This window comes from Rhineura floridana, chromosome 2, assembly GCF_030035675.1.
Source record: "Rhineura floridana isolate rRhiFlo1 chromosome 2, rRhiFlo1.hap2, whole genome shotgun sequence".
Taxonomy (NCBI): domain Eukaryota; kingdom Metazoa; phylum Chordata; class Lepidosauria; order Squamata; family Rhineuridae; genus Rhineura; species Rhineura floridana.
In genome coordinates this window covers 209,556,152-209,573,841 of record NC_084481.1, presented here as the reverse complement: position 1 = coordinate 209,573,841, position 17,690 = coordinate 209,556,152, and the positions used below count along the sequence as shown (strand labels likewise).

The following is a 17,690-nucleotide window of genomic DNA, read 5'->3' as shown; positions in this document are numbered from 1 at the left end:
AAAAAGAAGTTGTGTGCCGAAATGAGAAATGTATAAGCTGAAGGAATTATGTTTTGTTTAACATTGTGTCTAAAAGGCTACATACAGTATGCAGAAGAAGAAGTAAAACTCTCTTGGTTCTTAAAAACAAAGATTACTTTTTAAATATCATAATGTAAAATGTTCAGCTGGATTAAAAGATCAAGAGGCTAATATTAAAAGAAAATAACAACAAATGCCTGTAATCAGCAACCTCTAAAGTGGCCACGCTGAAGTTGCTTTGAAGGTTAGTGACTTGAGTCATCTGATTTTTTTTCCCCCTTCCAAAAATATTTTCAGCAGCACGAGTTTTATATTTCTCTGTTGAATTTATAGGAAGAGCTCATTTGAACTTTGTTCTAATAAAGACGGAAATCTGGATGTTAGAAAAGATGTTAATCTGGATTTCTGCAAGGTTCTTAGAAGTTAATCTAGATTTCTGTTGGACATTGTGTAACTCTTGTGGTTGTGATGGGAAATCCCCACTCCACGCTTGTGTTGCATATTTACATGGGTGCATGAAGTGTGGAAGGAAGAACATAAGAAGATGCCTTACATCGAGTCAGACCATTGGTCCTTCTAGCCCAATAATGAGTGCACTGAATGGCAGCAGCACTTTAGGTATTCAGGCAGGGGACATTCTGAGCCCTACCTGGATATGCCAAGGATTGAACCTGAAACAGGTGCTCCACTAATGAGCTATAGCCCTTCCCCCTAAGCATGACTAACAACCAGTTTGCAATCTTATGGGAAGGAAGGGAAATGTATTAGATCCCCCTGTCAGGGCTGAGCTGTGGACAGCAACGTAAGGTAAGTCAGGAGCCAGAAATTAGCAGCCATGAAAACAGATGGTCAGAACTAATAAGCAGGCGGGGCCAGGGGGCAAGCCAGAACTAGTAGAACAAGTCAGGAGGACCGAAGGCCAAGACAAGAAGCAGAAGACCTGCTGGACCTCAAGAAGACCTTGTGGCTCAAGCAAAGCTCAGCTGGAAAAGGAATCCCTTTATAAGTGCAGAAAGATCCAGCTATGTGCCTGTGTGGTTGTAGACAGTCCAGAATTTGAAGTGGTTCACCACACGGGGCAGCCACGCACAGGTTCCAGCAGCTCCCGCCGTGAGATGTACATGCTTGCACGTGTCGATAGAATATGCACGGCTGTGTTTGCACATCACAGTATGTGAATCACACAGGCTAGGTTATCATCATACTCTATGACCCCAATTAAGAGCCACATGCCTGGGTGACCAGGAATGTCTTTACCTGCCATCTAAAAGTTGATTATGATAGCGCCAGGCATGTTTCCCTGGAGAGAGCATTCCACAGTTGGGAGCCACCACTGAAAAGACCTGTTCTCACGTTACGACCTTCTGCATCTCCATCAGAGGGGACACATGAAGAAGAGTCTCAGATGACAAATGCCAAATGGCCATAACGGCAAACTTTTTTAACATGTGAAAGTTGTTCTCACTCTCAATAAGGATTTATACAGGCACACTTTTCCCACTCTGCAGAAGTCTCCCTACTCCTACCTCCCCCCCCCAAAGAAAAGTCAAAGGAAAATATGCATTTTGCAGTCTTGTGCAATGATGGGCCCTCAAGAGTTATCTCACTGTTCTAGAGGAAAGTATGTTAGCTGTGTGCATGCAGTGTGAGATAATGTCAGCTTTTACCACAGGTGTCTTAAAAACAGACAGTAGGTTTTCATACTGTAAACACAGCATCATCGCCCTGGTCTTGTGCAAACATGCACTATTTAAAAATAACACAGAAGCTGGCATGTACTCTTGTTAGTTCTGCAAAGTCCTGGTCTGGGAATCTGGGTGTCTGCTAAATGGCTGCAAAGTGGCTGGAGAAGTGGGTGAATGGCAGCAGAGAAATGGAGATTGGGATGATCAACCTGCCTGCCATTTGCCCCTCTAGAGGAGCAAAAGAAACTGCCTTACATTGAGTCAGACCATTGGTCCATCCAGTTCACTATTGTCTGCAGTGACAGACAGCAACTCTTCAGGAGCTTGAGCAGGGGTCTCTTCTAGTCCTATCAGGAGATGCCAGGAATTGAACCTGGAGCCTTCTGCATGCAAAAGCAGATGCTCTGCCACTGAGCTAATATAAATTCCTCCCTACAAGCTGGGGTTCCATGTGTGTTTGCTAAATTGGGAGGGGTAATGGTAGGGGAGGGGCAGGAAGAAAATGGCAGATGGGTATCTTGGCACAAGTGCATTTTTCCTCTTAGAAGATAACCCATCTGTCTCTATCATTCTGTACTTAACAGTGAATAGAGTTTAGGAATCTAGAAAGCTGGCTTGTACCAAGTCAGACCAATGGTCCATCTAGCTCCACATTGTTGATGCCAGGGTAAGCAACATAGTACAATATTATTATTATTATTATTATTATTATTGGACTACAATTCCCATCAGCCCCAGCCACCATGCCAAATGGTCCAGGATGATGGGAGTTGTAGTCCAGTGACCTCTGAAAGGCACTATGTTGGCTATCCCTGATCTGCACTGTCAGCAGTTTCCCAGGATATCAGACAGGGGATATTCCTAGCCCTACCTGAAGATGCCAAGGATTGAACCTGGAATCTTCTGCATCCAAAGCAGATGCTCTGCCACTGAGCTACAGGCCATAACAGCCCTTTCCTGTAAATCAGCATCCAGCTTCACAGCAGTCTCTCAGTCAGTTATTTTCCTTGAACTTCTGCTCCAGTGTCCCTGGATTTTCCATGGGAGGTTGATGACATCACACTTCACATATGCATACTAATCCTGTTGCCAAGGGCCTTGGTATGTCATAGTGAGGTGCCTTGCCTTGCCTTAAGCTTATGTAAGGTTGAAACTTTCCTTAGCCACACTAAACTTTTTAAAGGCCAGATGGACTGATTTGGTATCTGTGTCCAGCCCCTTCTGAGGGTGTCCATAATCATATACATGTAAGTAATCAGGTGTGGTTGTGTGACCAGGCTTGCCAAGTCCTAATCCAGAGAGAGCTTCTGGGTCTTCAACAGCTGTGTGGCTAGGAGAAGCTTAGCACCCACTACTGTTACGTTATTAATATTGAAATGTTGTGTTATTAAATTGGTGTGTTTTAATTGATTGATAGCTTGTTTTATGATGACTTTAAATGTGATAATGTTTAGGTAATCAATTGGAGTTACAGTAGGGCCCTGCTAATACGGCGGTGGCAGCGGGGCGATCAGCTGTAGCGCGGGGAGCTCCAGCCACCGTGCTCCAGCTGACAGTGATCAGCTGGAGGGCGCAAGCTCCCCACACAACAGCTGATTGCTGTCAGCTGGAGCGCGGTGGCTGGAGCTCCCCCTGCTCCAGCTGATTGTGTGCTCCAGCTAATCAGCTGTAGCACACGAGCAGCTGGAGCGCAGGGGGCTCATGTGTTACAGCTGATTGCTCTCAGCTGGAGCTCCCCACGCTACAGCTGATCACACGATCAAGTATAGGGCGGGGAGCTCCCATGCTACAGCTGAGTAGGGCCCCACTTTCTGGCGTTTTTCACTTTTCAGCGGGGACCTGGAACGGAACCCCCCGTATGAGTGGGGCCCTACTGTATTGTTGGATTGTTATGTTTTGAAATGATTTGAAATGATTGTTATGTTTTTGAATTGATTGCTATTGATGTCGTCGTTTGCATTTTTGTAAGCCGCTTTGAACATATTTGTAGGGAAAAGTGGCATATAAATTCAAGAAATAAATAAATAATAATAATACTGGCAACTACCTCTGTAGCTGTTAGAAAAGCATGCTTTTCAGAGTCCCTTGAGCTTCCCATCTATAAGGCAATTTTTAATTCCAGCATAGCTTCCCATTGTGGAGAACTCTCACCCCCAGGCTGGTAGATAAGAGAAGAAGATAAGAGTGGAAGTGAGAGCTCCAGATCCTGCCTCTGCATGGCCCCGAATTTCTCCACGTTAATTTCTCATCTTCAGCATGGGAATAAGGGTGATCCACCACTTGTGTTTGTAGCAGGAATAAAACAAGATATGGATGGGTATATACTCTGCAAACTCTGAGTGCTACAGTGCGACAGAGATGCATTCTTACAAAAATCATGAGCCTAAAGGTCTTGCCCATGGGTAGTCAATGTGGTGCCCTCCAGATGTTGCTGAGCCATGACTCCCATCACCCCTCACCATTGACCATGCTCAGGCCAGCTGGCGGCCACATCGGGCACAGCCCAGAGGAGCCCCTCCTTATTCTAGAGCTGGGAGGGTGGAGCTCACGATCCACAGCAGCGTCAGGTCAGATTTACAGCCAGGGCACCACTGCTATGAGCACCCTTCCAGGCAGCACCCTCTCCGAAGCAGCTGGTGTGGGCTGAAATAGTCTCAGCAGCCCCACCTCCCAAGTTGCCATGTTATTGCGTGTGCATGCTAGTATGCTGACGCAGCAACGCTGGAAGTGGGGATGCTGGTCCTGTTTAAGCCTGTGCCAGCTGCTTCAGGGTGGGTGTTGGCGAGCATCACCAACTGGGCCTGTGGCAGCCTGGTGCCCAAGGACCCAGTCATGCCTGGTACTAGCCCTGCCATGCTGACTGGAGCACATGGGAGCTGTAGCCCAAAACATCTGGAGGGCACCATGTTGGCACCTCCTGGTTGAAGCCATGTCCTCCTTTCTGACCTTGCTTCTGAGGATTGATGCATCTTATTGGGACTGAAAATATTCTGAAGTTAAGCTACAGGTTAAAAGGTTTCCCTTTTAATCTCAGTCCAAACTCAAGAGTGAAAGGCAGTGAAGGAAAAGTTTTTCCATCCCCTTGACAGTGGAGAGTCAGCAGTTTAAATATTAAACCACAAAGAAAAACATGGAAAGGGACTGTCCTGTTGTGTAGTTATATAGAATTTGAAAAGAGATTGTGGCAGGTGGGGAGGTTCGATGTTATTACCATCATTTCGGAAACTACTGCAATGCAGGGCTCTAACAGAGTTGTTGGCAGCCTAGGGATTCCCTTCTTTCCTGCTCTGCCATTCTGCCCACAATGAATGAGCAAGTGTTTGTTTGAAGGAGCAACATATGCTAGCGTTTGGCATATGGAGTATAAACCTCAGCGTGGAAACCCTGGATCCTGACATGGCTTCAGAACGCCAACCTTGGTAACTTGATCATTCCTAAATAAGCCACAAGCACTTAAAAAGCCATGCAATAAAAAATGAAGAAGGCATTTGTAATGATGACTGAGCCTCCAAGGCATCATCTGCACTATACATTTAAAGCAGTATTATACCACTTCAAACAATCATGGTTTTCCCTAAAGAATCCTGGGAAATGTAGTTTGTTAAGAGTGCTGAGAGTGGTTAGGAGACTCCTATTTCGCTCACAGAGCTACAATTTCTAGAGTTCCCTGGCAAGAGGGATTGGTTGTTAAACCACTCTGGGAATTGCAGCTCTGTGAGGGGAATGGGGTCTTCTAATAACTACAGTTCCCAGGACTCTTTGGGGAAAGTTATGACTACTTAAAGTGGTATAATACTGGGCTCCTGCTGGGAGGAAGGGCGGGATATAAATAAAATAATAAATAAAATAAAATAAATATATAGTGCAGATAGGGCCAAGATAGCAGAGAGGTTTTTCTGTGCCAGGTTAGTATTGGAAGGGTATTCTGTACACTCTTCCTGGTGCTCACAAGCTCAGATGGCACTTCAGATGAATGATGACATGCCAGAAGGCTATCTACCAAGATAAACCTGATGAATCTAACTTCAATAGAACATTGACAGTTAATTAAAAAGTAGTAATGGGAGGCTACAGTTCGGCACCATGGGAGCTGTCCTGTGATGTTCTGCAGGGCTCCATCTTTAAACAATCTTGGTTTTCCCTAAAGAATCCTGGGAAATGTAGTTTGTTAAGGATGCTGAGAGTTGTTAGGAGACTCCTAACTATTTAACATGCTATTTGAACATCTGTATGAAGCCGCCGGGGGTTGTCATCAGGAGATTTGGAGTGAGGTGTCATCAATATGCAGATGACACTCAGCTCTGTTTCTCTGTTCTATCTGAACTAGGAGAGGCAGTTGAGGTGCTAGACAGTGATGGGCTGGATGTGGGCCAATAAATTGAGGCTGAATCCTGAAAAGACAGGTGTTACTTGTCCATAGTTCTCATGTCTGGGAGGTGGCTAGACGGCCTGTTCTGGATGGGGTTGCACTTCCCTTGAAGGAGCAGGTCCGCAGCTTGGGGGTTGTCGTGGATCCAACACTGTCACTGGATGCTCACGTGGTCTTAGTGGCTAGCAGTGCCTTTTTCCAGCTCCGGCTGGTTCGCCAGCTTCAGTCCCTTTTGGACAGGGATGACTTGGCCATAGTACTCCATGCCTTGGTAAATTCCAGATTGGATTATTGCAATGTGCTCTACATGGGGCTGCCCTTAAAGATGACCTGGAAACATCAACTGGTTCAAACTGCAGCAGCCAGGTTAGTGGATTGGGTTCCCTTTAGACCTCATATAACCCCTGTTTTAAAACAGCTGCATTAGTTGCCAGTTCGTTTCAGGGCCCAATTCAAGGTGCTTACACTAGTGTTTAAAACCCAAAATGACTTAGGTCTCAAATATCTGAAAGACCGCCTTCTTGCCTACACACCCTCTCAGGTGTTGAGATCAGCAGACGGGGCCCTTTTGGTAGTTCCGCCACCCTTGGAAGCTCAGGATGGTAGCGCAGGAGAGGGCATTCTCTGTGGCAGCCATTAAGTTGTGGAACTTCCTCCCCACTAAGGTGCCCATGGCTACTTCATTGTACAGTTTTAGGTGAATGCTGAAGATACATCTCTTTACCCTGGCCTTCTACGATACCTAAGATGTATATTTTTAGGACCCACCCTATAGTGTGATTTTAGGTTGTCTTTAATTGTTTTAAAGCCTTTGTTTTAAAATGGTTGTTTAAAATGGTTGTAACCCAGCCTGGGACCTTGGGGTGAAGGGCAGAGAATAAATGCTGGAGGAGGTTTTGAGCAAGACCTTTGCGGGGTGTAGCCTTGGAGGTAGGGGGGTTGGCCTGGGCAGAGTCCTGAGGGCCAGATAGAGAAGCCTGGAGGGTCACATTCAGACCCCAAGCCTGAGGTTCCCCAGCCCGGCCATAGAGAAAATGGTCCTATCTAAAGTGAGCCACTACACTGCGGCCACATCATGGGAACTAGCACCACAGATGGGAAACAAGCTCTCTGCTAAAGGCTACTGTGTTGTACAGCATGCAAGCCAAAGCCTCACCCAGCATAAGTGCAAAAGGCAGCTGTATGTCCCCTGGTCTTTAGATGTACATTCTGTGATTAGAATTGCACTCGAGTGAATTTGTCTACCTATTTTTAAGCATCTGTTAAAGCCTGCAACCCACTCTTCTGTAGGTAAAGCTGGTTAGCATTGATGCAGCTGAAATAGCAGATGGAAACTCTTCCATGGTCCTGGGCCTGATATGGAACATAATCCTGTTTTTTCAGGTAACAAACAAATGGTACTGTCATTGCATGTTAGCTTTTCCATTAAATCTTCCAGCTTCAACAGAATGCCGATTTGTATGTATAAAGGATAGGATTTAGATAGAGGTTTTTCTCCCGTGTGCCTACATTTTGTGTAGCTCTTTATTTTCCTGAAATTAGTGACACTGTAAATGTATGAACAACCTGGACAAACGGAAATGGATCAGATACCTAAGTCTCATTGCACCTTCTTCCCTTCCTGCCCCTCTGATATTCCTGATTGCCCTTGCAAGTGGATTTCTAATTTCTTGAGTCCAGCCTGACTTGTGTGGATGTGGCTCCCATCCAGATCCCAGATCAGAAGACCTTGTTTTCCATATTTGTGCTGAAAATGTATTAATGTTGCTTCGTACATTTTTAGCAACATTGGTCTTAAGACATGTGAACTGAAAACCCTGGCAATGAGACTTTAAAACCCTTAGATGCCCATCACTTTCATGTACTAAGATTGAATTTGACATGCATTCAACAAAATCTAGAAGCCTTGAAATGCCAAGAATTGGTACAAAACCAATAATCTCAGCATGCCTTCCATCATTCTAAAAACATCAGTGCGCATGTAACTCGTTCAATCTCTTAACCATGTTTAAGAGCAGACATTGGGCTAACATAATATGCACCCCTCCCCCCTGTGCAAATCATGGGGGAGGTATGCTGTGGAGAATCCTCCATTGCATCTGCAACTCTGCCAGCCAGGGCATGAAGTGGAGTGCCCTCCTTTTTTTGCTACACCAGCTTTAGACGGGTGGAGCTGAGAGGCCCAAATTGGGCTGCTCTCCAGGAAATGTTCAGTCTAGGATCCAGTGGATTCATGGCCAGCACAGCTCTGTCTCCACCCTGAGCCTGTAATGCCCTGTTTCAGGGTCCCCTGTTGGCTACCACATCTTGCCCGCCCTCTGCAAAGTCCTCTGCAGTGGCGTCTCCCTGCCCTTGCTGGAAGCAGCACTCCTGGGGGTGTAGGATTGTGCTCTAGGCTCATATTCAAACACGTTAGTGTTTTCTTTTACTATTGAGGGGAGGGGCAGATAATAAAATTGGTTAATGCCAGAATCAAACCATGTTCTTATTCCTCAAATGACAAGGTCGCCAGAGCAAAATTTCCACAGGCCAATTGTTTAGCAAACGTGGCACAGAAAAGGGCTCTTATGGAGCATGCTATCTTTACAGTGATGATACCACCTGTGTTACCAAGTCAGAGGCTGGCAGCTTAACATTTCTGAACAGGTACAGAGCTTGGAAAAGTTACTTTTTTGAACTACAACTCCCATCAGCCCAATCCAGTGGCCATGCTGGCTGGGGCTGACGGGAGTTGTAGTTCAAAAAAGTAACTTTTCCAAGTGTGCCATTATTGTGTGTGTGTGTGTGTGCTGTTTTTAGTTTGCTTTTATTATATTCTGTATATCGCCTTTATATATTTGGAAGGCAGTGAATAAATAACAATTATTTATCATCATCATAACAACACAATAATATTACAATCCTGATTAAAATTTTAAAAAGATCCTCCAGGGAAGTATTGGGAAGAACCACTTGTGAAGATGCAGGCCCTAGAACAGCCTTTCCCAACTAGTGTGCCTTCAGATGTTGCTGGACCACAATTTCCATCTTTCCTGCCATTGGCAATGCTGGCTGAGGCTGATGGGAGTTGTGGTCCAACAACATCTGGAGGCACACTGGTTGGGAAAGGCTACCCTAGAAGCTATGAATAGACACCTGAAAATCCAATGTGAGAGAAGTCAATGCTGATTCTGCTATCCACAGATGCAAAAAAAGAGAGGGGGGGGGAAATATGGATTCTCAATAGGGAGGTCCCCTCTATTGGAAGATATCGCACATGCTCCCATAGATTATGAACATTGCTGGAATTTTTGGAAATCGCTTGCTTGCTAGCTGCCAAATTTAAGGGGCACCTGACTGATACTGTGATTCAGTTCCAAAAGCAAAGAATGAAAAAGGGAAATAAAAATGCATGGCATGATTCATAGCAAACTGCTGTCTTTTGAATTGCTTCTTAGGATTGTGAAAAATGAAAGTAATTGAAATGCAGTGTGAATGTCATCCTGATAATGATGACGATCCTGATTTCAGGATTAAATCATTTTAATCCTAAAATCAGGCTTATTATGATGATACAATTTTAATAATTTTATTAGGACATTATTAAATAAAAATAATCCTGATTTTAGACTGTTACTACCATGCTGAATTCTTCATTTACATTAGGACCATAGGAAACTGCTTTATACCAAGTCAGACCACTGGTCCATCTAGCTAAGTACTGTCTACATAGATTAGCAATGGCTCTCCAGGGTTTCAGGCAGAGAGTCCTACCTGAAGTTGCCGGGGCTTGAACCCAGACCTTCTGTATGCAAGGCAGATGTTCTACCACTGAGCTACGGCCCTTCCCCTAATTATAATTATTTATTGTGTTTAGGAGACTTTTGCAGAGTGTATTGTTTGTGGCTCTGCATTAGTGGACAATGCTTTAGCTTGTGCAAATCAGGACACTTGGATTTTCACCAATCTATTTAAGTCCCCTGTCCCCCTCAAAAGTTGACAGTTGGAAATCCCTCCAGAACAGAATAAATAGAGGCATGCAGGGCTGTAGTATGTAAGAGGAATCAGCAGAAACTGAGCACCCCAGCTTGCACAATTTTTTGTGATTTCAACACCACCAAAAGATACAACCCTGCTCTGAAGGAACAAAAACTTGCTGTGTGCTATTCTTTTACTATATTGTACTTTCCCATTACTCAGAGAAGGTGTGGATTATATGATGTCATGCTTCTTAGAATGACCATGAGCAGTTGCGTTTTCACTTGTGATTTGGGATCTGGAATCCCACCTTACAAGAGGCTTCAAAATGTAAGGAAGGACACTGACATCTATGGGCCTACACTAGGCCTTGATTGCCCATGGGACAGCTCTATCAAAATGTGCCAAAGAGCTCCTAGCATATTTTTTTTTTAAAAAGCTTTTATAGTGTCATGTTGATTTCTGAAATCTCCTGGAATTTTTTGCTAAATGGCCAGAGATCAAATGGTGAATCCCCAAACAGTTTAAATTAGACACATATTAGTTGTTGTGCCAGATGTCTGGAAAGGGGGGGGAATGGGTGTAGGGAAAGGCAGTGGGATGAGAGGATGACTAAAATCAAAAGCATTAACATCATTCTAAATCTGCTTCAAAAACTGTGATATCTCAATGCAGGGGCATTGTTAGAGGAGGGGAGCCTCAGCCCCAGGTCTGTTGGGATGAACCCCAGATCTGTTGCCCTTCATGCTTTTTTTAAAACAAGAACAACACTTAATTATTATTTTTTTACTGTGCTTACAGGGCAATTGGGTACACTAGAAAAAGTACAGTGCTGGTGAAATCCCATTCACCTGCCATCCTAATTTGCTTAGGGGCACCTGTTTTAGTTTTAAGATGGACATCTTGGCTATAGACTGTAGGTGGGGTGGAGAGCCCAATCCACTTATAGTGTAGTGGGCCTTGAAAATCTTATTGGCACCACATAGCTCCTGACAGTCAGAAGTTCCCCTCTCCTCTGAAAGTCAGTCTAAATTTGCATAAACATATAAATTAGCATATGTAAATGTTACCCAAATTCATGTTGTGGGCCTGTGCCTTGAGTAAAGTTTGCAGTAATGCCTCTGCCTCTGTTTAAAGTCTCCCAGCCTCTTCGAAGGAATTTTAAAGCTCATGGGAGTTTACTAAGTGAAGAATCCAACCGCTCAAATTTAGTCGGAGTCAGTATGCCTCTGATTCTCAGTTGCAAGTGGAGAGAGTGCTGATGTACTCAGGTTCTGCTTGCAGGCTTCCCATAGACATCTGGCTGCCTACTTGAATATAGGATGCTGGGCTAGATGGGCCTTTGGTCTGATCCAGCAGGGCTTTGCTTTATGATCTAGATTTCAGTATCCTTCCAAACAGAACTGATGAAGGCATGATGATGATATATTCCTTCTGCTGGGAGGTTGATATATTCCTCCTGTTGATGATGATATATTCCTCCTGCTGGGAGGAAGGGCGAGATATAAATCAAATAATAAATAAACAAATAATAAATATTTGCTTCCACAACTGGAATTCAGCATCCCAAAACATGCGTTTTTGTTAAAACTGTTGCAGTTACCAGGTGGATGTCTTCCATCAAATAAACAAAATCCAACTTGAACCACTTAAAATGTTTTATTTCTCCTTCCTGCCCCAGAAGGCCAAATCCAAATGGCCGCACAGGCACCACTTAGCTCACAAACGTAGCCACGCAACTCCCATCCAAGAACTTTCTGAATGTACGCTGCTTAACAATGACAATGACAATGATCACATAGCTGGCAGTTTGTGGATTGTTCTTTTTTTAGTTAAACAGCAACCACACCCCAGATCAGGAGTGTAGCGGTGGGGGAGTGGGAAGGGGAAAAGGGAGTTTACCCTTTGCCTCTACCAAGATCCCGATCCAAATTCAACCTGCCATCTGCAGCTGCTATTTAGTAAACAAAGGACAATCGCACAAACCCCAACTGTGTGATTGTAGTTGCATCCAGATTGGTGCTCTAGATCCTTATATCAGGCATGAGGAACTTGTAGCCGAGCAACATCTGAAGGGCCACAACTCCCATCATCCCTGACCATTTTTTTTAATGTTGGCTGGGGCTGATGGAAGTTGGAGTCCAACAACATCTGGAAGGACACAGGTTCTCCCATCTCTGCCTTGAATAATTAAGGCCATCGAAGGCAGGAGCAATTTTCAGTTGGGAAGGTAACATAACATAAGAACATAAGAAGAGCCTGCTGGATCAGGCCAGTGGCCCATCTAGTCCAGCATCCTGTTCTCACAGTGGCCAACCAGGTGCCTGGGGGAAGCCCGCAAGCAGGACCCGAGTGCAAGAACACTCTCCCCTCCTGAGGCTTCCGGCAACTGGTTTTCAGAAGCATGCTGCCTCTGACTAGGGTGGCAGAGCACAGCCATCATGGCTAGTAGCCATTGATAGCCCTGTCCTCCATGAATTTGTCTAATCTTCTTTTAAAGCCATCCAAGCTGGTGGCCATTACTGCATCTTGTGGGAGCAAATTCCATAGTTTAACTATGCGCTGAGTAAAGAAGTACTTCCTTTTGTCTGTCCTGAATCTTCCAACATTCAGCTTCTTTGAATGTCCACGAGTTCTAGTATTATGAGAGGGAGAAGAACTTTTCTCTATCCACTTTCTCTTTTTTTTTTTTTCAATAATTTTTATTCAGATTTTCATAAAACATACAAGACAAAATCATAAAACATTCAAAGACAAAAAACAAAATCAAAAATAGTTAAACAAAAAGAAAAAAAGAAAAGAAGAAAAAAAAAAAAAAATAAAGAGTAAAATATTGACTTCCCATTTGTCAAAGATCAAATCAGTTATAAGTCTATAATATATAGCAATCCTGTCTCTTAAGTCATATTATAAAATCACTTTCCTCCAGTAGTTATCTTACTTAATCATCAAATCTCATAAACATTACTTTATTCTTTCCACAAAAAGTCAAAGAGGGGTTTCAATTCTTTAAGAAATATATCTATCAATTTTTTTTTTCCAGATAAGCATATCGATTAATCCATCTCATTACTAATTATGATAATCTTATTGTCATAACCATAGTCAAAATAAACATTTCAATTAATCCATCACATCAGAATCTGTTAGGTTCAGTAATTTCAGTAGCCATTGTTCTATTATCTCTATTAGTTCCATTTTCCATCTTCCATCTTCAGTAGTCTTGTTAAGTCCAGTAATTTCAATATCCAATCTTCCATTATCAGTATTCCATAATAATCTTGCTGTCAAAGCCATAGTCATATAATAAGAGTCTGATGGGAATTACCTCTATCCCAAATATTTTCTTGCCATCCATTCTGAATAAGTTGCTGAAATACTGCTGTAAAATCATATCTCTGTTCTTTTTTTCAAAATACACTGGGTCATCTCTTAAAAGTTTTTCCATTGTCACATGGCTGCAGTTAATTCCATAGATTTTCTCTATATTGGGCTCCATCACATCATTCCAGTCCAGAAGATAATCCATGCCATTGATAACTTTATCTCTAGAGTCTTCATTAATTTCTTCAGAGATAACATTGAGTTCCAAACAATAGATTTTATTTCTAAAGTCCATAGACTCCAAATCTTGTTCCTGTTCCACGTTTGTTCCAATCTCCGGGATCTCCTCTCTCACAGGGACCCCTATTCCAGTCTCCAGGGTCTCCTCTCTCACAGGGACCCCTATTCCAATCTCCGGGGTCTCCTCTCTCACAGGGACCCCTTCCAGGGTCACCTCTCTCACAGGGACCCTTATATCTTTAATCTCCTGCTTCATTTTACTCAATTCAATTTTCGTTATCTCAATCTCATTCATTATTCTCTGAAACATAGTTATTTCCAGATTCTCAGCCACTTTCTTAATTGCCATTTTAAAAGAAAAATATAGGAAAACCACTTCTTATTTCAGCAACAATTGGGTTAATACTCCAAACTTGGTGACATCACAGTATAAACAGAGCAGACAGCCTTATCTCTCCAATAGTTAAGTAAACAAAATGCAGTTCCCAGGATCGAAGCAATTAATGGCAATCGTCAAGAAACAGATTCGTCAAAATAAAATAGACCAAAAAGAGAGTAGTCTCAAAACAGTATAATATTTTTCAAAATAAAAATCTGGAATAGAAATCCCTCTTCTGTGTGTATCTTTAGAATGCAAATCCAGGACAGCTTTTTGCAACAAAAACAGAGATAAGCTATTAATTAGTGCGTAGCAGAGAGAAGTTACGGCTCCCCAGTGAGATGTCAAAAACCGATCAATCTGGCAAATCTCTTTTAAACAGCAACAATTTAAGTCAAGTAAAAGAAAAATATAGAAAGAAGGGTGCTTGCCTGTTAGTGCGTTCTCTCTTAGAAGATAAGATGAACGTTCGCTTTAACAGATAGAGCTTGCTGTTGAAAATCCGTCCCACCTTCGTCGGCTAGACCTCGTCCCATAAATTAATGAGATCTGGTCGTCCCAACAAAAATAGGCTTTGAGGTTAATCTCTTCGTTTCTCCCTACCCGGGAGAAGTTTAATCAGTCAAAAAAAAAGAAAAAACTGACTGATATATCTGAATAAGCTTCTTTTGAGGCAGGAGCCCGTCTCAAAAGCAGGCACAGGCTAAGTCACCCTTCCCGGAAGTCTCTCTATCCACTTTCTCAATGCCATGCATAATTTTATACACTTCTATCATGTCTCCTCTGACCCGCCTTTTCTCTAAACTAAAAAGCCCCAAATGCTGCAACCTTTCCTCGTAAGGGAGTCGCTCCATCCCCTTGATCATTCTGGTTGCCCTCTTCTGAACCTTTTCCAACTCTATAATATCCTTTCTGAGATGAGGCGACCAGAACTGTACACAGTATTCCAAATGCGGCCGCACCATAGATTTATACAACGGCATTATGATATCGGCTGTTTTATTTTCAATACCTTTCCTAATTATTGCTAGCATGGAATTTCCTTTTTCACAGCTGCCGCACACTGGGTCGACATTTTCATCGTGCTGTCCACCACAACCCCGAGGTCTCTCTCCTGGTCGGTCACCGCCAGTTCAGACGCCATGAGCGTATATGTGAAATTCAGATTTTTTGCTCCAATATGCATAATTTTACACTTGTTTATATTGAATTGCATTTGCCATTTTTCCGCCCATTCACTCAGTTTGGGTGGTTGGGAGCATGCAATCCTGCTGTCTACAGCTGTTTTTCAACCATCCTTTAGTGATCAGGATGTGAAGTGACACTGCCATGGGCTCTTAATACATTGGCAGTTCTGCATCCTATCTTGAAAATGAATTCCTAATACAAGTTTTATTAATGGGGGTCTTCTAGCACCACAGGACCAAGTGGCTGAGAAGCAAGAACTCATTCTTCTCCCCAGCATTACTGATCCATTTACCCCAAACTGTGTCCCATACCTTGTATCTGTTCCAAACACTGTTGTAGTTTTCTTCCTGCCATTTGATACCTTTCCACTGAGAGAATTGCTCTGCTGCATCCTAGCTAACTGTGCTTTTCATAGCTTATGAAGGAATCCATGTTGTATAGGAACTTTGATTGGTTAACCCATTAATTTGGTTACCCTTTTTTAGTCCACTTCCTCAGGGATAGCTCTGTTTGTTCCAACAAAAACAAGTGCTTACATCTAGAATTGCTGCCGGAGGAAGCAGCCCCTTGAAATTCTGCTCTGGAGCCTTTGAACAGTGGGAGGTTGCACAGCAATATGTGGGTGGGTGGGTGGGGGACTGGCAAAAATTGAAGCCTCCACTGCAGGATCAGAGTCCCTTCGATTCATGGAAAGGCAATTCAGGATCCAACCTAATGATTCTTGTAGCTCTTTAGAAACAAATATATTGTGGCCTAGCCCGCAAAAGTTTATGCCGCAGTAAATTTGTTAGTCCTGATAATCCCCTAAAGACTCTTTGCTGTTGTTGTTGTTACATCAGAACATAAGAAGAACCCTGCTGGATCAGACCAAAGGCCCATCCTGTGGTTACAGCATCCTATTAACCACAGTGGTCTACCCAAATGCCTATAGGAAGCCTGCAAGCAAGACAGTGCCACAAAACTGACCTTAAGAGATGTAGGGCAGATAGATTCCATCACAGGATCCTTGCCTAAGGGTGGCTACTCAATTAGCCCTTAGAGGAGGGATGAGGAACCTGTGACGCTCCTGATGGTGTGGGAGTCCAACTCCCATCAGCCCCAGCCAGCATGGTCAACAGTCAGGGATGATGGGAGTTGTAGTCCAACAACATCTTGGAAGCCATAGGTTCACTTCTCCTGCTTTAGAGGTGGTTGTGCATTTTTATTGTATGTGTTTGGAATTCAACCACCCATGCCACTGACTTGAGCCTTGCTGTTTGCTTCATCAAGGGGGCAAGTACTTTTTCAGATGGCATGTACCTGAGCCCCAAGTCAACGCATGGTTTCGTGCAGGACTAGCTGGCATGAAATGGCTTTTTGTGATGTGTGAAAGTAGCCGCTTGGCTGAAAAATGAAAAGGGTTGCTTATCCTCAAGGCAACATGACAGGATGATGGATTCTTTGTTCTGTTTTTCTGACCCTGACTGTTCCCTTTTTCTTTTTTCGTGACAGATTAAAGAACTTACAGGCAACCTCAAAAGGAACTCCTCCTCTTCCAGCCTGTCATCGGGGCCCAGTGGCCCTGATTCGGACACCTCTCATCCCAATACTCCTAATGTCGAGAGAAGCATGTCTGTCTCTGTGAAGGATCAGCGAAAAGCAATCAAGACCCTTTTAACCTGGGTCCAAAGGAAAACAAGAAAGTAAGTCGACTCTGTCTCTTTAAGGCATAGAAATCTCTCTTGCCACTGCAGCTGCAAATACCATTGCCGGTCAGATGGCAGAAAATTTCCATTAGTTATCTGTATGAAGAAATGCATAGGATGAAGTCAAAGGGAAATCTAGTGCAAGCGATAGAACAGGCTCTGTGGTTTTGCCTATATCAGCCAGGAGATTGGGCTTTGCAACTAGGTTTTTTTCCCCTCTGTCCCTTCCTATTACACAATTCTGTGTTTTGTGTCAGTACTAAAACCTTTCTCTCACTCTTCCCTGCAGAGTATGCTGCTGTATGCAGATCCACAGTTGTGTATGAAGACATGTGTAGGGCCAGCTCTATTATTAGGCAGAGGTTTTAAATTTTTGAGGTTTAATTTAATTTACACAAACACACACACACACTTTTTTGTCATTGTAAGCTGCTCTGAGACTTACATGGTGAAAACTGAGGTGTGATTTTTTAAAATTAATAAAGCGAGGCAACTGCTTCAGGCAGCAGCAAATCCTGGGAGGTAGCATAGGCAGTCTCCCAGGGGTTCATCTTGAGCCCCCTCGTCATACCTTTCTGTTGGAGGGCACAGCTGTGTGTGCCTGTCCTGCACTCCTGTAACCAGCATGTTGTCCTCAGGTGACTACCCATTGCCATTACTGAAGTTGCTGTGTCTTGGGCTGGCCCTAGATATGTGCATTTGTAATATAAGACTAGGTTTGCCACTAATTTAGCCTACAGTCTGGCCTTTGGCAATTATCTGAGAACACCTTTCTATGAAAGACTTCCTAATATGCACACATACTTCTCACAATAAAGAGGTTGGTGTTTGTCTTGTGGAAG

General features: G+C 43.4%; 1 protein-coding gene across 3 annotated transcripts in view; it reads left to right on the top strand.

Moving 5' to 3' along the window:
- CLMN (calmin) overlaps nt 1-17,690 on the top strand; it is a 133,181-nt gene that overhangs the window by 93,182 nt on the left and 22,309 nt on the right. For all 3 annotated transcript variants that reach the window (XM_061612063.1, XM_061612062.1, XM_061612061.1), the window contains exons 5-6: nt 7,366-7,458; nt 16,655-16,845. In XM_061612063.1, the coding sequence (XP_061468047.1) occupies nt 7,366-7,458; nt 16,655-16,845 (284 nt within the window). The remainder of the gene's footprint in view (nt 1-7,365; nt 7,459-16,654; nt 16,846-17,690) is intronic.